The 21,315-nt window shown below is 38.7% G+C and overlaps 2 protein-coding genes across 2 annotated transcripts; one reads left to right on the top strand and one right to left on the bottom strand.

Annotated features, from left to right (window-relative positions):
• Nucleotides 1–2,052: 2,052 nt before the first annotated feature.
• Nucleotides 2,053–9,439, bottom strand: LOC146668016 (uncharacterized). The gene is made up of 11 exons (XM_085408571.1): nucleotides 9,319–9,439; nucleotides 8,200–8,255; nucleotides 8,021–8,086; nucleotides 6,881–7,918; nucleotides 6,084–6,192; nucleotides 5,255–5,376; nucleotides 4,653–4,773; nucleotides 4,414–4,550; nucleotides 4,178–4,326; nucleotides 2,804–2,952; nucleotides 2,053–2,544 (listed from the first exon to the last, which is right to left on the bottom strand). Exons 1-11 carry the CDS (start codon nucleotides 9,437–9,439, stop codon nucleotides 2,516–2,518), a joined length of 2,097 nt encoding a protein of 698 aa, XP_085264697.1. The 3' UTR covers nucleotides 2,053–2,515.
• A 4,891-nt stretch (nucleotides 9,440–14,330) lies between these two features.
• Nucleotides 14,331–17,314, top strand: scpp1 (secretory calcium-binding phosphoprotein 1). The gene is made up of 9 exons (XM_085408570.1): nucleotides 14,331–14,451; nucleotides 14,714–14,768; nucleotides 15,169–15,216; nucleotides 15,788–15,841; nucleotides 15,957–15,983; nucleotides 16,092–16,202; nucleotides 16,401–16,433; nucleotides 16,518–16,577; nucleotides 16,677–17,314. The coding sequence occupies exons 2-9, from the start codon at nucleotides 14,715–14,717 to the stop codon at nucleotides 17,109–17,111; spliced, it is 822 nt and encodes a 273-aa protein (XP_085264696.1). The 5' UTR covers nucleotides 14,331–14,451; nucleotide 14,714; the 3' UTR covers nucleotides 17,112–17,314.
• Nucleotides 17,315–21,315: the final 4,001 nt, after the last annotated feature.

Here is a 21,315-nt window from a genome sequence, read left to right as displayed (position 1 = left end):
TTGTGAAAACACCCGGGCATAAATGGCATCTTGTGATTTGATTCATGTCTAGAGGTATAAATGGCATGTTGCCTGCTGCTGTTTTATAATTAAAAGTTAAAATAAGTGCCTCAGACATGGCTGGGTGCCTTACTGTAATTTGTGATGACTTTATAACAGTGACAAACTTTTTATTTGCCCACCCACACGCCACACTCTCAACCAATGTACACACTCACTCACAGTGACCCTCGGGAAATCAGTTAATCATTAATAAAATTCTGAAATTTAACAAGAAAATGAAAACAGAAAGCCTATAGCTTGTTTCACGAGCACATGTTCAGAGCCATCACATACATTACTGTTTGGTTGGATGGTTACTCTGTCATATACCAAAGCCGTCTGGGAATGTTTTTCCTTTTGCTGACTCTGCAGCTGACAGCAGACCAGGTAAACACCCTCTGTGGAAGTTTGGTCTGGAGCTAATTACACACTGTCATGCAGTTACAATTAAGAAACTATTTTTTTCTGTTTTCAGTTTTAAAGGACAAAAGGTTCTCTCTAATGCAAATGCAGTTGTTCATCTGATTTATATTATTTTAGGTACTGTTTTTTTTTTTTCCAAAAGAAAACAAGCTGTGCCAGGAATTTCATGCTGATGTGACGGATTTATAGTTTTCAAATGTTCAAGAGAGACCATCTGGAAGTAGCTTGAAGCTGTGTATTGTAAACAGAAGGCTGTGTGTATTTTTATCAGCCTCTTATATGAAAATAACAGCCATCAGATGGAGGCACACCCATGACCCTGCTGAATTTATTCAGTGTTTTGTTCAAGACAGACTTGACAGATTTGTTTTGTGCAATAGGAGTTCAATCATTTATTGGTCATTAGTTACAGTGATCTACAACAGTAAAGTGTCAACAGGTATTAAGGAGAACCACAATCAGTGTTTAGCAATGAATCTGTGAAAAATGCTTCATCTCATTCCACTTGCTTCTCCTCAGTATCTACCCCAGAGCATTCTTCCTCATCTTCAGCTGGCGTAGTCTTCATCACCGGAGACTGCGTCCTCCTGAGGCGAGCTGCGACTGACCGTCGAAACCTCAGCTTGCCGCTCGGCTTTGCAGCACCAACAACACCGCCCAAGGGTTGTGGGTTATTTTGCCCGACTGCTGACATCAGCTGCACTTGGCCAGGGGTCAACATGACACTCTGAGGCCCTCCGCCGACATTTCTCTGTGGCAGCACTGCAAACAGCCCACCTCCAGCTTGCTGCGTCCCTGGCCCTTGCAGATTCATGGTGGCTCCTCCTGCCTGGCCCATGAGAAAAGCTCCACCTTGTGGGAGAACTGCAACTGGAATTAGTTGTTGTGGTGGAGCCTGACCTACAGGGTTCCCAAGTGGCTGGATAAACAAAGTATTACCAACTTGGACTACTTGTGCCACAAAGGGCTGACCAGTCAGTGGAACCCCATTTTGAGCCCCAGCGTTTGCACCGTTGGCAGCTCCTGGTCCTCCATTGTTCTTCACTCCCCTATTGGCAAGTGCCTCAGCACTCCCTGAAGACACACCACTCTCCACCACGAGGGCCAGGCTCTGAAAGATAACCCACAGCATGCAGTACATGTTTTAGCTCAGTGCAAGCAGCAGATGATCAGCAGGTGAAGCGCCGCTTCTTTCTTTACTTATATAGAAGGCGTCAGACTCGGCGATCACCAGAAAAGGTCCAATCAGAATGCTTTATCTCATAAAAACGAGATGCCGTAATCATCATGACCAAGCAGCAGGTTATTTTTTGCTTTGTCGCCTTACAGCAGGCCATTATTTAGGATCAAGCGGCAAACCAAAATCATCTACCAGTGACTTGCATTCTTAAAAACCATTGTTGAAGAGCTATTCATCTCATGAAGTAACACAAACACACGCAAAAAAGAAAAGGAATGAAGAAAAGATATCAGAACATGAAATGATATTTACCAGAGTCTTTTTGTAGGAGACTTTATTTCAGCACAAACATCAATAAGCAACAGAGTTTACTGAAATATTCTGAAATTGTGAATTTCTTTGCTGTTTATTGCCTTTAGTTAGCAGTGTAAGGAAACATAATATATGAGGACAAACATGTACACATTTGCTACTAAGTTAGCCAATACAGGTGCTATTTTACATTTGCTAGTATCAAACAGGAATCTGCAATTGTCTGCTACTAATTGTGGTACTACCTGGCACTGTGTACTGCACAATGTTTTTTCTACCATCAAGCTGCAATAACTTTGCCCCAGTTTGGAATGCATTGTAGTAAAGATTTTGAACACAGCCAGCAAAAAAATAACTACTTCTTTCTTCTAATAGACGGTTCTAGCAGCTCAGTCTAAATTACAGATCAGTGATTTAAATGTCCATGCTTAGCCTTACACAAAGCTTTGTTTATAGCGGGAGGTAACATGGGTTTGTTTCATCTGTACTTGTCAGAGCGTGTACTGTATCATTTTGAATAGACAGAACTTCAACAGCCAGATGTTCAAGCTACAACACTCAGAAAAGCAGGTTGGCATCCATGTCCTCTGCAGAGAGACAAGTTACAAAGAGTTAGAGTTTGCATTTAAATGATCAACTAACAGTACCAGAAAACATCAAATTCTGAACATATTTTAGAGCAAGATGCTGGGTTTTCATCTTAAATCTTGGAAGATATATTCAGATTGGAGCATCACATTTCTGAAACCTCTACTATCTATGCAATTATATAGGCCTTGACCATGAACGTACTACATCATTTATGGGAAGGTTTCTCACAAATATAAGAAACGATGAACCTCTCACCATTCCTGATATCAAAACAGGTGATCCACTCCTTAAATGATACCAGTTTGTCTTTGTCAGCATCGCACTCCTGAAAGAAGCGAGAGGTGCAGTGCTCCATTGGCACCAGGGGGACCCTGAGAGGGGCCAGCTCTGAGTGGGACAAAAACCTGTAGAGGAAAAAGAAATGTTTTTGATCACTGTGAGTAAACAGAGTGCGCAGGATGACTACGTGTTTTCCTAACATACTAGTTATTGTTATTGTTGTTACAGGTCATTGAAGCCTTTAGACCAAAAATCATTTGTTGGTCCTTGTTCTGGACTGAAAACTAAAGGACACCACTACATTTGAGATCTGTGCATGAAACCTTTAAAGAGCAGCTCACAACATATTTTTATAAGCTTGCTTTTAAAATGTGTTTTAATAGTTGGGTTTTTGTTTGTTGATTGTTCTTGTGAAGCACTTTGCTATTCTTATCAAGACAGGTGCTATATGAATACTTTTGATTTGCTTTTGCTTACTTGTTACAGTTATTTTTGCCTATTCAATTTTTCCTCAGAAGTCAATGTGCCATATAATTGCATTAGCAATAAATTTAATAACGCTCTATATTAACAGTTGCTGCAGCTCCTGAAGCATTTGAATTTTCGGAATGTGGAAATTTCAACATCGCTTGAAAAAACTAACCGCTAGCAACGTCCCTCTCATCAGTAGGCTAAGTGATTTTTAGCCAATTACAAGTTGAATCTGGTAGTTGGGGTTGTTAGCTAAGATACCGTCATTAAGAAGCAGTACAACTAATGTGTCTATGCAAGCTAATTTGTGATGTGCACCACTGGCCTGGCCATTAATTTTTTAATGCACCTTCTCAGATTAATTCACTGCGTGTCGTGCCCAGGGCTGGACTGGGACAAAAAAACAGCCCGGGCATTTTGACTAGAGACCGGCCCACCAGGTATTATAGGAAAAGCCATAAAGCCTTTGAATGAAAACAAACGCTGGCCAGTCCAGCTATGGTCGTGCCATCAGTTAACCCTTCCCAGGGTTGCCGACCCCTGGAGTAGGGGTTTACACATTCACCTGACATGTTCAAGGTCTCTGGTTAGAGACCATGAAGAGGCGCAAATACCCTTTGGTGTTGAAACAGGAAGGGTATCTGGTGGAAAAAGCTGCCAAATCAAGTGGTGCTATCTGTGGGGACCCCGTGTGAAAAGGGAGCAGCCAAAAGAAGCGTCTTCTTATCACTTTGTGATTAAGGATGTGTTTTTTACAGTCTGTCAGTCATCTGTGACATATATATCTTTCCATATTGTTCTATAACCAATAACTCCCCTAACTAGCTAGCTTTTTTTTAAAGAAGATACTATATGCAAAACCAGTGTATAAAAATGTACCTATCAGATGGGTGCTGGTCCAGCTGAGCAAACTGCCAGTGTACTGGGTAGATGTACATGTTATAGTTCTTCTCAAAGTCCTGTGCGAGAAGCTCAACAGAGTGATTGCCTGCATGAAGGCGCCTCTCACTCTCAAAGATTTTCTTCACCTGAAGAATACAGGAGACCACACTTTGGCTGGTTTCAGTCACTTAAACACAGTAGTTGTAAAGAGCTGTTGGAGTAGTAAGCCTTACTCTGAAACGCTGTTTAGGAGTGAGGAAGCCAGGAGTTATGGAGTCATGTTCGTAGAGCTGGAGCAGCACGTTTTTGAGCCAATCTCTCATTCGTAGAGGAAACTGCACCCGCTCATTGTCCACACATGGAGGTATCACTGAGACAGAGAGGACAGAAAAAAAGCATCAGATGTTTTAATTAGTTCTTTCTTCACCATACTAAATTATACAGTTTGTACAGTGTTTAAATACAGTCTCACATTTGCATGGCCCAGTGTAGTCTAGGTGAAGTCTGTGTCCTTTCTTAGTGCCCTCTAAGTTGCATTTAGTAGCAAAGAGTTCACATGATGTGTCATACGTTTTGTTGTCTGTCCCACAAACCTAAACAAAAACAAAAGTGTTTAAATAAATGAAGAGAGAAGATCAACTTTTAGCCACTGTCCTCGAAGAGTTTATGCAGGCAGGACTTGTGAGGAAAGGAAGACACAATACAAAGATAAAATTCCATATTTGTGGCTTACAGCTCACCTTCAGCCTACTATCAGACCCTTGACCTTCTCACAAAAAGCAATCTGGGTCAAATAATATGAAAAGAATACCTGCTGGCTCACCATAACAGGCAGGGTAGTTAGAGCTAATATTAAAACAAAAGTGTTCTCTGCTTTGTCTTTCAATTAAGTCAAAATGCCCACAATGACATCTGTACTTTTTCCTTTTTCTCCTCAATAAACAATATGAAAGCTTCACAAGGCTGCTGCAGACAAGTGTGTCACAACCACAGAGCATCACATAAAACGTATGAGCATAAATGAATAACAATATGTAAGTGTGACATTTCTTTTATAGGCATCAACATACTTACATAGTCAAACTCATTCACACTGGGAGGGCACTCTGACGGTTCTTGACACACACACCCTGGCTTATTGTCCGCATCAAGTTTGCATGTTTTTCCACGTTTGCAGCGGAAGTTTTCACATGGATCTTTAAGAAAACACAAACACCGGTTGGATCTCTGACCCATATTTCACCTGATTTCTAGAAACAGTGAGATAAATTACTTATTTTCCTAGCTTGTTTTAAAGTTTGTCTTGCAATAGAGCCCAGTACGCTACAATAAGCTCACATCATCCTCTACATTCCTTTAGTATAGAGTTGGTATAGCGATTAAATTCGACTTGATCTCTCTTATTCACCTTTAAGCCTGCAGAGCTGTGTTTTGGTAGTGACTGTGAAGCAGAGAGGCACTATTCATGCGGAAGTTTAAGCAAAATGATTCAGTCAGCAGATTCCCCATGTGAGACTATTCGGATGGTGTATTAGTCAGTATATAGTGAATGCTGCTGCTGACCAGACACTCAGCAGTTCTATACTGTAAGAATAACACGTTATATGAACGATAACGTTAAATTTAAAACAATGTTAAACTTCCTTGAAGTGGAGCCTTTCACCAGCCTGTATTATTTACATTTATTTCTAGTCTTGTGTTAAATTAGAGATGTTGATAATTCCTTTTATCTTTATCTTATCATGATAAAGATAAAATATCATATCATCTTTTGCTTACATAACTGTCAACTTACAGAAAGTATCTGGCTTTATTATTAATGGACCTAGAAATACCAGTAATCATGTCACAGAAGGCTAAGGAGGAAGCCTTCAACAGAAACAATCAACAGAAAAAAAATAACCAGTAGGGGTTTCTGGGAGTTGTATGTCTCCGCCAAGAGAGGGCCTGGACCTTGGGTACAGTTCGGCTGCGGCTCTTATCTGCACCGGATTCACACCAACTAAAGGACCCTGGGAAAGTACAAAAAGACGTGTAAAGGCAGACTCATGCATGTATAAAATTCTTCTCCTTTTCCTCCTTCTAGTACTAATAATATTAGTAATAACGTGAAGGTACTATAGAAAGAGAAAAAACAAAGGTCAAGTTGCCCCAATGAAAACTGCAATATCAGCTTTTTTGTAAACTTTGGGCTGATTAGTGCTGCTAAATGTTGCCAATGCTGTCAAAGGTTAGCCGTAAACTTGCAGAGAGCTTTAAAAGCCTTAAACTTGCAAGTGAAATCTTTTTTTTACTTGCACTGCACTGATGTCTAGCAGGCTAATTAGCTGGGTCAGTTTCACAAATGAAAAAAAGCCCACTGACAGGGAGATGTATCTCCTTTAACCACTTCAAGATATACACAGGTGATTTGTAGATGCAGTGTGCAGGGCAGATTATGTCCTCTGTTACCTCCTTACCAAGGAAATTACTCCAGCTTAAACTCAATGATTAATTTTAACTATCAGTTCTTAAAACATTTTCACTGTGGGCTGATTTTAAAATGCCACCAAGAGGGTTTGAGTCTAAACTTGTCTTCCTCTCTTTCTCTTTCCCTGCTTTCCTGTCTTTCTATCTTTATCCAATGATGCCTGAACGGCCAAAATAATAATAATGATAATCTACTGTAACGAAAGAAAATATAGGTAATATAAGCATTACCCATTTTCCTGCCCTTCTCCTCTTTGTCTTTTGGTCTGTATTGTCAGTGCTGCTGCTCTCAGACTCAGGATCCTGTCGGCCCTCTTCTTGTCCGGGTTGTGTTTCCTCCCTGTCCGGAGAGTGCTTCCTTGACGTTTGGTTTTTCTTTTGCTTCCTCGTTTTTGCCTTAGTGTGACTTGCACCCACATTCTTACTCTTCTCTTCCTCCTTTCCAGATAGAGTGGCTCTCAATTCAAGCTCTGCATCGCCCTTTGGTTCTGGATGATCCACATTTGCTTCAGGTTCTTTCTTGGCGCTTACGTCTTGGTCTGAGGAATCTTTGTCCTGTGTCTGATCAGACACCTCCTCGCTGTGTGCTGCCTCTGTGTTTTGCATGCCAGGTTCATAGTCATCAGCGATATTGGCCATTTCTTTCCCACTGGTTTCTTTCTCTCTGATGTCTGTTTTTGAAGTAGGCTTGGTGTCATCAGAGTGGGTTTTGTCGTTAGCTGACGCAGTCTGTAGAGGTTGTAGGAGGCTACTATCAGCAGCATAGTCCAGATTGACTGGAATCACTGATTCTGTGCTGCCATCTTCCTCTAGCAGTGCTTCAGTAGGCTCTTCCTTCCTTTCTGAATGAGTCATCTTCTGCACCTTCTCCTCTATCACATCCTCCACACTGTCTTCTTTCACTTCTTCCTCATCCAGCAAATGTTTCTTTGTCTCTGAATTCTCATCCAACTTCTCCTGATCCTCAGCGACCTCAACCACCTCGCTAGACTCAACCTTGGCTTTGTCAGCTTCTACTTCTTCCTCCTCCAGCTCTCTTACTTCAGCTTCATCTTCCTCTTCAGCCTCTTTCGTCAGGAGGTCTACCAGTTCTTCTTCACTCAACAGAACTGCAGTGCTTTTCTCTCGCTTTTCAGCCCTCTCTCCATCTTCCTTGTTAGCGTTGTCTTCGGAACTCAGTTCCTCGTCTTCCTGCTCCTGGCTGCTGGCCTCAAATGTGACTAGAGTGGGTAAGATCTTTGGCTTATTGGCTTCCACTGTGATAGCATCCTGAAGCAGGAGAAAAGGAAAAATATTCATCGACTGTATAAAATGACACGATACATTTAGTATTAGAATTTAAAACTCTAGATGAAGAAGATGTTACTCTACCTTTTCTTTGGTTGTGTGCAAACTCTTATGCAACCCATGATGTTTTCCATGAGGTTTACTTTTCACCTGAAGATAATAAGAAACATCTGTAATATTTATTGTATGGTGAACACATTATCATATTGTCTTTGATCATTTTTACTCATTGATTTATGAAGAAGAATATCTTTACTACTCACAGACAGAGCAAATGTTGCTGCCAGTAAGCAAAGGAATACTAAGCAGGCCTTCATACCTGTAAGATCAAAGTGAATCATTTAAACCTTGGATAAATTGTCTAAAAATGGATAACATGTAAGTTTTTAGATTTTGAAACCACTACAGAATTGAATATTTCAGAAAAATATTACACTAAAGGCTAAAAAGCTGTTCATAAGCTATCAATACATTCTACTCTGGCTTTTTCACAACAAAGATGTGAACTTGGCACATTTTTCAAAGTGGAAACAACTGAATGCATCTGTATGCTGCCAGCACATTCATGACGAGCAGAGCTGTGGGCCCAGCCTCCACTATCGCCAAGGTTACAGGCCTCTGATATGCACCTCGCTCTCAAAAGTCACATTCGGAGCTAAAGTAAACACCAGAAGCTACCAGACTGGAAAAATTTGACTAAGTCCACAAACTTTTTGTGTGTCTGGAGCCCAACGACAAAGATATTAATGGGTCTGTCTGGTAAAATAGCTCTCAGCACAGTTCTGAGATGTGAAAGTAATGCTGGGGAGAAGGTGTACACACCAAAGCGATAAATTAGTCTTTATACTTTGAATTATTTAAAAGTTACCAAAGACACTATTATAACTACTCTATTACATGATTGCTCCATCTTTAATAAAAATTAATAGACATTATAAAAACATTTAGATATGATATTTCTCTAAATTATATGCACCAAATTAGTACTTCCAAATATGGAGCACATATTAAATAGTGCTACCACTTTCTGCAAAAGTATCAAAGCATCGCCATCAATAGCTCACCAGCATAAAGCTGTGGCCCTAAGTAATCAAGCCAGCAGTCGCACATACAGCAAGCAATAGTTTAAATGCAGTAACTAGTTAGTGAACAAGATGAATGTCAAACGCACATTACTGTTTTGCTATATATAAATGGAGTTGCAAAGCACTATTAATTCCAGCTATTTTATTGGTTCTTTTATTGCTGTAATTTCAATATGTGTGTCTGAAACGGGTCTGTCTTGTAAAGAAGACATTGAGCCTCAGTAGAACTAACTGTATAAATAAAGGTAAAATAAATGAGAAATGAAACTCTGTGTATCACAGAAATTAGGATTTTACCTGAGGCTGGCAGTCGCAAGAAAAAGTATCCCGCAAAAACAGCAGCGTGCCTGTGCTGAACCTGTGAAGATGTCCTTTTGTATTCAAGACAGTGCACAGTCTGTCCACACAAACTAAGCATTCAACACACACACACACACACACACACATACAGTTTTTTTTTCCAGGGTTTAGGATGCCACTGCTAACTTTGGGAGGGCCTTTGGGAAACAGAGATAAAGAGAGAGGCGGACAAAGGGATCCCACTCCCACACTGAGCTTCTGTTGGGCGATATACTTCAAAAAAAAAAAATAGCGTGTCTGTTTCCCAAAAAATGAAAATAAGTTTAAAAAAGAACGCTCCAGGGTTCATAACAGATTTTGACAGGTTTCATTTTTGTTACTGAAGATAATTTGCATGCATATATAGAGGAGTTCAGGAGAGTGGGCAACAGAGTCGACAGCCATCTGTTAAACACTACTCTGTTATGGTTTGGGCAGCATTTCAGCCAGTGGTGTTGGGGATCTTGTAAAAATTTATTTATTTACAAGCACAGAAAAGTGCTGTCAGATTTTTGATCTACCATCCAGTACAATCTGGTTCATTTGTCAGCAAATGATCCCAAAAGCACTACTGCAGTAAAAGCATATCTGTATAGAAAAACATGCTGTAGAACACTGGACATATGGATTGTTCTCCCCAGAACCCAGACCTCAACATTACTGAAGCAGTGTGAGCTCATCCTGACAGAGAACAGAACAAAAGGCAGCCAACATCAAATAAAGAGCTTTGAATGTTCTTCATGAAGCCTGGAGTACTATTCCCAAAGACTGCTTAAAGAAATGACAAGAAAGGTTGTCTAAGAGAGTTTAGGCTCTTTTGAGGAATAAAGAGGGTCAAACCAAATATTGACTTTAAAGCTTTTTAGAATTGTACAGACTCTGTTTTTGCAATGATTTTATCATCTACTGAAAAGCAGCACCAGTACAGGGCTTGGCATGATGCTGATCCTGAGAGAAGGGCTTCATATTCATATGTGTCCTGTCAGTAATGTTTCTTTGTTTGTCAGCTGTATTCATCCTTGATGACATCAGCCAACAGAAAACTCATTATCAAACTCAAACTTCAGATTTCCATATCAGTTAGACAGAAAACCTCAAATCCCTGGTGAATAGACTCAATTAACCAGGGGTGGGGAACTCCAGGCCTTGAGGGCCGATGACCTGCAGGTTTTAGATGTGTCCTTGATCCAACACAGCTGATTTAAACGGCTAAATGACCTCCTCAGCATGTCTTAAAGTTCTCCAGAGGCCTGGTAATAAATTAATCATTTGATTCAGGTGTCTTGACCCAGGGTGATATCTAAAACCTGCAGGACACCGGCCCTTGAGGCCTAGAATCCCCCACCCCTGCAATAAACAAACACGCTTGTTCAGATGTGTAGTATTTCTTCGTTGACACATTTTTGTGTATTACACCGCTATAAAAATAATGAATTCAATTTTATTTATATAGATGTAAATCAAATCAAATGTTTACTTTCAGTTGAATATTTCAGCAATTATTGGAGCATTCATTGTGCTTTCTATTGAATGGATTTTGCACACTTTTGGGTATGCTGTGGAAACAATTGGATTATTTAACAAACAAGTATAAGTGTAACAAAAAATGTACCCCTGATAATGGATGGATAAGCGTCATAATGAACATAATTTCTGGTTACTGTTGTTTGTGAAAATTTGAAAAAGTACTATGGGCAGGTTGTTTATGGCAGAATGAACCCAGTCCAAACCAAAATGACCACATTGTTTTAGGACAGAAACAATACATACTTTTGGCCACTAGATGTCACAAAAACTAAAGTCTGTACTCTTAACACTAGGAAGGCCCAGGCTTCTACCTTTCTACCTTTAAAACCCGCCACCAGCCAAATGGCTGGTAGGCTTTTAGCTAAGCTTTAGCTTCAGGCAAGTGGAAGCTAAATTGGCTAGTCATTCATATGTAAATTGGGTTGTTACCTGGGAATTCTGGAGGGAGGGGAGTGGGGGTGTGTGGATGAGGGGGTGGGGGAGCTGCTAAAAGCGGTGAGCTTCCTTTTGTTTCATCTTGATGCATTCTCAATCATCCAGGGAAACAAATCTCCAAAAGTCACCAACTTGGAGTGTTTCAGTTTGCCATCTTAGGGAGAAATCAACACACATGGGTGTATGTCCTTTGTTGCTGAGATTTATTGATAAAAACAGTACAAAAAATCAACCATTTGTACACATTTTTACAAATAATTATAAAAAGTGAGTGAGTACATTTCAACATTTTCAGCAATCACTCACAATCCTGGCACTGCCATGGTATCTGTAGTCTGCATTTACCTTGGCTTGGCTTCCTGATCAATTGTCCACTACCAAAAGGAAGCCAAGCCCTGTGATCACACCTTGTTTTGTTGTAAAGGGTGGCAGGGCTTGGCTTCCTTTTGGTAGTGGAGCATTGATCAGTCGTCCATTGTGGCATCAATGTGATCACACCTTGTTTTGTTGTAAAGGGTGGCAGGGCTTGGCTTCCTTTTGGTAGTGGAGCATTGATCAGTCGTCCATTGTGGCATCAATGTGATCACACCTTGTTTTGTTGTAAAGGGTGGCAGGGCTTGGCTTCCTTTTGGTAGTGGAGCATTGATCAGTCGTCCATTGTGGCATCAATGTGATCACACCTTGTTTTGTTGTAAAGGGTGGCAGGGCTTGGCTTCCTTTTGGTAGTGGAGCATTGATCAGTCGTCCATTGTGGCATCAATGTGATCACACCTTGTTTTGTTGTAAAGGGTGGCAGGGCTTGGCTTCCTTTTGGTAGTGGAGCATTGATCAGTCGTCCATTGTGGCATCAATGTGATCACACCTTGTTTTGTTGTAAAGGGTGGCAGGGCTTGGCTTCCTTTTGGTAGTGGACAATTGATCAGGAAGCCAAGCCAAGGTAAATGCAGACTACAGATACCATGGCAGTGCCAGGATTGTGAGTGATTGCTGAAAATGTTGAAATGTACTCACTCACTTTTTATAATTATTTGTAAAAATGTGTACAAATGGTTGATTTTTTGTACTGTTTTTATCAATAAATCTCAGCAACAAAGGACATACACCCATGTGTGTTGATTTCTCCCTAAGATGGCAAACTGAAACACTCCAAGTTGGTGACTTTTGGAGATTTGTTTCCCTGGATGATTGAGAATGCATCAAGATGAAACAAAAGGAAGCTCACCGCTTTTAGCAGCTCCCCCACCCCCTCATCCACACACCCCCACTCCCCTCCCTCCAGAATTCCCAGGTAACAACCCAATTTACATATGAATGACTAGCCAATTTAGCTTCCACTTGCCTGAAGCTAAAGCTTAGCTAAAAGCCTACCAGCCATTTGGCTGCTCTCCGGGTTTTAAAGGTAGAAAAGCCAAATGGCTGGGCTCTGGGCCTTCCTAGTGTTAAAGCGGCTAAGAAACTGCAGTATAATGAGGGTAAATGATGAGAGTAGCAAGGACATGACAAAATCGCTCAAAAACTGCCGTTTTACCTTAATTGATTGATATTCAAAGAATCAACACACCAGCTTTAAACACAAGCCTCTTGATTGAAAAAATACACTGCTTTGTAACACTGTTCATCAAAGCTGGGAAGTACAAGCTTTGATTTATATTACACAATGTTGTAAATCAATCAGTCAATTCCACAAGGCATTGATGGAAATATGCTATCTTATTTTATACAATGCAGAGTAAAAAAAATACACGATGTGGCATCAATCATGGTGTTGTTTTTAGTAAAATCATATTTCACTATTCATCACTAACTTGTATTGTTTTCCCTTAATTAGCAACTAATTCAAACATATTTAGGCAAAAAAAAAATAGAAGAAAATGATTACACTGCACGCAGTCTCAAGGATCACACTGGTGATGCACCAGTCTGACAAATGCCTAGTTTCATTAAGAATATTAATACCACAGATGCATCCAACGCCTGTCTGACAAAGATAATTACATTATTAAACCTTAAGTAACGTTAAGGTGAACGTGCAGACACTGTTGACTGTCTGCGTATCACAACAAGCATCAATCATCTCCTCCTCCACTCCTACCCTGTGGTTTTGGTGGAGAGCGCTGGACTGGTGAACATTCAGTCTAATTACAGGTTTCTTTTGCTTAGCTGAAATCCAAAGTGAGGTTAAACAAGGAATTCTGTAAGCTTATTTTGGGCCTGGCCATATAAGTATATCCAGGAAGCGATTATATACCACAGGATGGAAATATATATAGAAGCCTTTACTTGTACATACTGTACATGCTTAATGTTCCAAAAACACAATTTCCAATAACATCGTTTAGCAGTGAAGGCAAAATATGGTTTGTTTTTGTTTTAATAGACTGAATTAATATTGTACTTTGTCACAGTGTGCGTGTATATGTGTGGGCGTGTGTGTGTATCTGAAGTTAATCCATTTATGTGAAGTTTTTATAAAAGGCAGTGTTTAATTTTCTCAATTTAAACCAACCTTATATTGAAAACTTTATAGCCCTCGCACTTGTACTACTTGTAACCTGTTCCATGTAATCCATCATCTGACAAAAACAAAATTCCAAATAGAAAGGGAAGGAGGGGAAAAGGAAAAGAAAAAAAAGTTTCACCGGAAACAAGCATGAAACTGTCTAGCCCTCTTTTCCTCTCTGAGTGGGTGAGTTTATTTTTTCAACAGGCCACAAACCCTATAGTTTAGCGAGCTAAATTATATTTCACTAAAGACGTGAGAGGGGGTGTAGGAAATTTTGTGACTGGATAAAAGAGCACACAGTATCTATGTGTGTGTGTGTGTGTGTGTGTGTACAATCATCATCACGCCACTGTGTGTTTTCTGAACTCCCTCTCCGGAACAAATACACCTTCGCATGACGACAAAAAAGACACATCCGGAAGGAAGTGATGCAATCACCTTAAATGAGAATACTTATATACAGTAGTCCTGGGAGTTCCCTCCAGCATATCCACACATCGTGATTTTACTTCAACTGCAAGCTTCCATTCGAGGTTCAGGACAGACTCTGGATTCTCCTGTTTGCTGCCTTATAGACTAAACGAGGAGCACCAGCTGCATCTTTTTTTATTATCTCTGAAACTGAGGTAGAGTAAATGATTATGTAGTATTATTATTATTACTTTTGATCACAACTCTTACTTTAGTGATCACAACTTTGAAAGTTTTGAATTGTCAGTTTGGTTTGTAGTAACTTAACATCTAGAAGTTTAAACCCAAGAGCAAATGGATGTGACCCTATTTTGGGGGGAGTTTCTTTTGCTAATGCACCATAGTAGTTACTCTTACACTGAACTGAACTTAATGAGAATAATAATTACATACTTTTTTTTTTTTTTTTTTTTACAGAATGAAGGTTCCCATCATTACATTTTGCCTGATTGGAGCAGTCTTTTCCAACCCGGTGAGTATGAAAGCAGAAAACAAAAATCAATTATTAAAAAGGTCTCAATTTTGAAAGATTTTTTCACCGTAATTTTTTTTTTACATAACTTTCAGATAGACGAAATATTCTCCCATCTTCCATGCTGTGTATTTTTGTTTATTTGAAAGTATTACTGGGTTCAAGGACACAGTTACAACAAAAATAATAATAATACTAGGTACAAATAAGCATAATATTACTTGCTATTAGTAAAATAACAGGTGACATGGAACTAAAGCATGTCATAACCATATGTATTTTTAGAAATAATAATAATAATAATAATAATAATAATAATAATAATAATAATAATAATAATAATAATAATAATAATAAAGTGTCCATTAAATAACCATCTGTTCCATTTTCATTCTGACAGATTTTACACACTGTTGTTTCAGTATCAAGCGAGGTTGCATCAAACTCAGTAAGTAGCATTTTCAAAACACAAATCATTTTTTAATATTTTTTCCCAAATGCTAAATCACAGTTGTATTAGACCTTGTTTCTGGTACTAGGAAAGAGAGAGAAAAAAGAAAGCAAATAATTCCATAATAATTCAAAGTTTAACTTAATAATTTAAAATTTCAAGTTTTGTTTTTATTTATAGATGTTTAAATTAGCAAGTTTAAATTTGGCAATGATTTTCTTTTCATATATTTGAGCTTCTGTACGTTTGAGTATATTTCAGGAACTATACATAAACTACTAAACTATATAGTCTGCCTGCAGTAAAGCTGAATTCCTTGAAGACAGTCAGCAGGAAAAGCTAACAATGGGCGTGGGTACTGGAAGTCTCTCTAGACCTCAAGATGATTCCCATTTCAGAAACTATTGTTTACTATACTTTATGTCTGCTTCCATTCCGGCAGTAATAGCTTGCCCAAGCAAGGGTTGACAAGAATGAAATCTAAATGAATGATGATTGTTGATGCGGCAGTTAAAGCATATAATTAAAATACATTTTTCTCTGTGCTTACTTTGTTTTGTTTACCCAGACTGAAAGTGTGTCTGTTTCACAATCGTCTGAAAATGACACCTCAGAGCTTCAGGTAATGTGTACATTTATTTCAGTAATGAGTAAATGGTTATTTTTCCTGACTCTTTCCATCACATTTGATTGCTGAGTTTCATCCACATGACTCTTTGTTCCTGTCTGTGTTGCAGAGCACAGAGGAAAACACCTCAAATCAGGTGAGTTATTTTGGTTCTGAAATGTCTTCAGAAAACCTTCATCCTAACACACAGATCAAAATCATTTTTCTGTTTACTGAAAATGTCTCTGTTTTTTTTTATATACAGAGCTCAGAGTCAGAATCATTAGAATCCACAGACAACACATTGGAGGACACATCAGAGGACACTTCAGAGGACACTTCAGAGGACACTTCAGAGGACACATCAGAGGACACGGTGGGTCCTATTAGCAATCCGTGTAATATTTTACTGTTATCCTTCAACAAGGTTGCTATTTCCATTTCATAATCTTTAAAGCATTAGCAAATTGTTAGGATTTCTGGGTGTAACCTTGGATATCAGATGATACAAATGAATAAACCTGGAATAAATCTGATATTTGCATCCTTAAATGGGTTTCATTTCCACAAACAGACTTCAGAAGAGAGTGACAGTCAGTCGGATGAGGTAAGATGAAGTAAAACAACTTCTTTTACTTAGTGTATTATGTGTAGTACAGAATTACACTGTTTCTTCACCTCTGTTCCACAGATGGACTCCATGCTTGACACCAAAGATGATAGTATGGGCAGTGAAGAGAATGTCAGAAAGGTGCAATAAATCTTTTACGTTATCAAATTATTTCATTTAACCTGCTTAAGTAGAGGTTACAGTTAGTTAACACAGTGCTCTCTTTATTCACCGCTTTAGAGCTGGGTGCGAGTGTTTACAAATACAGTGAAAGCCCTTAGCGCAGAGGACAGCAATGAGCTGCCCGACACAAACCTGCTGGTGAACCCCACAGACAGCAGTGACAGCACCAGTGACAGCATAGAAACCACAACTGCCACCAATGACAGCAATGAAAGCAAAGACAGCTCCAGCAGCGAGAGCAGTGAGAGCAACGAGAGCAACGAGACCAAAGACAGCAGCGACAGCAGTGACACCAGCATGAGTACAGAGGACAGCAATGCCAGCGACAGCACCGAGCTGAAACAACTGAAAGCCAGGGACTGTGTGAATGGCACTCAGAGCTGCGAAAGTGAGGAGCGTTTCTTCCAGAGTGTAGGAGATGATGCTCATTTCTCAGTGGATAATCTGATGGTGCCAGATGAGGATGACAGGGAGTTAATGCTGCGAAGATGATGACATGCTCTTGTGCAGCCTCTCATTTCCCTCTATGAACTCTAGCACTATGACTAGCCTGAACACTTCAGGATGATAGATTTTGTTTTATAGATTGCTTTATGTTTATAATGACATAATGCTACATGCAGCTGATTTTTGTGTGAAAATTATCGAGGTGATATTATCCCAAGTGTTTACTTTGTTTTTATAATAATAAATAAATAATATAATCATGGATTTGGGGCTTGTGGTGTGTTGGCATACCATTTTAATCAAGGATTTATCCATCATGCAATTTTATAACAGGCCAATACATAAAACTGTACTCTCTACTTTTTAAAATATTTAGAAAATTATAGTAAAATACATATAATAACTGCCTTGCAAATTCATATTTTGCATGCACATTATGTAGCTTTTAAAATTACTAGAGATGGCACGATACCACTTTTTAATGTCCGATACCGATTCCGATATCATAAATTTGGATATCTGCCGATACCAATATGAATCCGATATAGCATATTTTGTAATCAATAAAATTGTTTTTTATAAATATCTTGCTGCATTTTGTATAAGTTCATACTCAAGTTTTAAAAAATGAGACTGAAGCTATTCTGTTATACCTGTATGCAAAGAATACACTCCACCCAAAACATTTTATAGTTCAGCAACACAGATCAATCTAATAAATTTTAACCTACACCATCCTCCCTATTCTGGTATTTTAAAGTACTTACCTACCTAACTAATAGGGTTGCCAACTCCCAGCAAAAACATTAGGGAACCACCCCCCACCCCCCGCCCTTAATCGATGTAATCAACTTTAATTTAATGCAAGTGTAAAACAAATGCACAGAAATCAATTATTTTTCTACAATAATTAAATAGATTCAACATCTTTCTTCAACAGAATTGCAGACTGCACAGATGGTACCTTCCCAAAGGAAAAAATACTATAGCTTACTAGGGTGTATATTAGACTTATTAGTTACTATATACAATAATGGATTTCTATACATTTAATCAGATGGCCAGTTTTGTTGTAAGATTCAGATAATTATTTATTCAAAGTTTTTAAATGACATAACAAAGAAAAATATTTCTTTGTGCCCCCCTTTCCCTGTTAATGCCCTACCTGGCCCCGACAAAACTTTGCTAGATCCGCCCCTGCACAGTTACCAGCTGTCAGCTACTTAGAAAAGGATCCTGGTCATGCATAGGGCAGTGAAAACCATATGGGCGATATTCTTTTCTGAAGTGACATTATCTAAGCTGCCCAACAAACACACTAAGGGGGAAGTTGGAATGTTACATTTCAGACACTTCGATAAGTCTTCACATATCTCGCGCCAAAACTTCTGAACTGGTGGACAGAACCAAAGAGCGTGGATATAATTGTCCGGTGAATTGGTTTGGCAGTGTGAGCAGTTGTTGGTAGACGTAAAGCCCATCTTGAACGTCCGATGACCTGTATAGTGCACTCTATGTAATATTTTGTATTGAATTAATTGAAGACTGGGATTTCTAATTAGATGAAAGGTTTTTAAGCAAATCTGAGACCAGAAGTTTAGGTCTAAGTTAACTGATAAATCCGCTTCCCATTTTGCAATAGGAAGTGATATTGATTCATCTGTTTTAGAAAGCATTCTGTATATTTTGGATAGTAATTTGGGGGTTTTAAGAGTAAGAAATTGAACCACACTTGGTGGTGTTTGTAGTTCAACTTGACCCGGTTTAAATTTCTTTTTTACTATGGATTTAATTTGTTGATATTCTAAAAATCTTTTCTTGTTGATCCCATATTGTGTAACTAGTCTGTCAAATGAAATAAATTCTGTTCCTTCTAGTATATGTTCTAAATATTTGATTCCTTTACCACTCCAATCTGAAAAGTTTATCATATTATTGTTTTGTAATATGTCAGGGTTGTTCCAGATAGGTGTACGTTTGCATGGGATTAATGAAGACGCTGTCAATTTTAGAAACTCCCACCATGCTGTCAGAGAAGCGCTGATGTTGATGCTTTTAAAGCATTCATGTAGTTGGATGTTTGAGTTGATAAATGGTAGGTCTGAGATCTCTAGATTATTGCAGAGTGCTTGTTCTACATCTAGCCAAGGTTCATCTAAGAGGGTGTGTTTTAGCCATCCTGAGATAAACTGAAGCCTGTTGGCTAAGAAGTAGTGCTGAAAGTTAGGCAGTTCTAGTCCTCCTTTATCCTTGGTCTTTTGTAGTGTTTTTAAGCTTATACGTGGGGGTTTATTTTTCCAAAGGAATTTGGACATACATGAATCTAGAGATCTGAACCAATCTTGTGGCGGTTTAGTTGGGATCATTGAGAATAAATAATTTATTTTTGGTAAGACCATCATTTTTATAGCAGCAACCCTTCCCATGAGTGATATGGGTAGACATTTCCATCTAGCCAGATCATCTTCTACCTTCTTTAAAAGTGGGATATGGTTTAATTTAGTTAGATCTGCAAGCTTGGGAGAAACATTAATACCTAAATATTTTATATTTCCCGATTGCAGTGGTGTAGAAGAGGAATTCTGGAGGGAGCAATTAATCGGTAGAACTGTAGATTTTGACCAGTTAATTGAGTAATCTGATACTCTTGCAAAAGAGTTTATCAATTCAATCACCCCAGAGATATTGGTTTGTGAATTTTGGAGAAAGAGTAACACATCATCCGCATAAAGGCTGATTTTATGTTCCACGTTCTTGCATTTTATGCCCTTAATTACTGAATTCTGTCTAATTGCTGCTGCTAGTGGTTCAATAAAAATCGCAAACAGTGAAGGGGAGAGTGGGCATCCCTGCCTGGTGCCCCTCAAGAGACAGAAGCTGGAGGATGTCTGGTCATTTGTTCTAACACAAGCTGTTGGGGAATTATATAATATTTTTAACCAGTTTATGAAAGAGGATCCAAAACCAAATTTGTGTAAAGTTGCAAATAGAAATTTCCAGTTAACTCTGTCGAATGCTTTTTCTGCATCTAAAGAGAATATTGTAGTTTCTAGGTTTTTACTGTATGAGTAGTCTATCAAATTAAGTAAACTACGTGTATTTGTTGATGAGTGCCTACCTTTTATGAAACCAGTTTGGTCAGGATGAATTAAGAGGGGGGTTATTTTCTCCAGTCTCTTTGAGAGAGCTTTGCAGATTATTTTAAGGTCTACATTTATAAGGGATATTGGACGATAGCTTGAGGGATATACAGGGTCTTTGCCTGGTTTTAGCAGGAGATTAATGTTTGCAGAATTCATATTTGATGGAAGTCTGCCCTTTTCTTTAATTTCCAACAACGTTCTGTAGAAAACTGGTGCTAGAATCGACCAGAATTCTTTGTAGAATTCTGCAGGAAAGCCGTCTGGACCTGGAGCCTTATTATTGGGCATACTTATCAGAGCTTCCTGGAGTTCACCTGGTGTCAGTGGTGAATCCAGTGCCATTGCTCGAGTGTCCAATAATTTTGGAAGAGTTATGTTGTCCAAAAACTGATCAATTTCTTTTTTAGATGGGTTTATTTGTGGTGAATACAACGTTTTATAGAAATCCCTGAAAATGTTGTTTATTTGTATCGGTTCATATATTGTGTTCCCAGATGAATCTTGAACAGCACATATAGTTGTTTTTTATTTATTTATTTTTAGCTGGTTTGCTAGAAATTGACCGGATTTATTACCATGTTCATAATTTTGTAGGCGTAGTCTTTGTACTAAGAATTTTGTTTTTTTATCAATTATCTCATTTAATTCTAGTTTTGTTTTGCGTATTTTGTTCAATGTTTCCTGATCTTGGTGGGACGCGTAGGCTTCTTCTAGTGATTTGATGTTTTTTTCTAATTCCTGAATATTTTTGTTTTCTTTTTTCTTTTTATGTGATGAGAAAGAAATTATTTTACCTCTCATCACAGCTTTCCCTGCTTCCCATAGAACAGAAGCTGATGTTTCGGGAGTGTCATTATAGTCCAAATATGAAGTCCACTCTTTTTTAAAATATTTAATAAAGTCTTCATCTTTAAGTAGTGATATATTAAATCTCCAGTTTTTTCTTGGCGTAGTATTATTCTTGTGCATTAGTGTTAAAGATACAGGACCATGATCGCTGACAGCTATAGGGTGAATCTCAGTGTCTGAAATGTCGTTCAGCAGTGAGCTGCTGACCAAAAAATAATCCAGACGAGAGTAGGAGTGATGGACATGTGAGAAAAAAG

Source organism: Rhamphochromis longiceps, linkage group LG6, assembly GCF_057381845.1.
Source record: "Rhamphochromis longiceps isolate RC_006_pf linkage group LG6, R_longiceps_female_GT1.1, whole genome shotgun sequence".
NCBI classification, from domain to species: domain Eukaryota; kingdom Metazoa; phylum Chordata; class Actinopteri; order Cichliformes; family Cichlidae; genus Rhamphochromis; species Rhamphochromis longiceps.
Note: the sequence above shows the minus strand (reverse complement) of the source record. Positions and strands in the feature narration are given on the sequence as shown.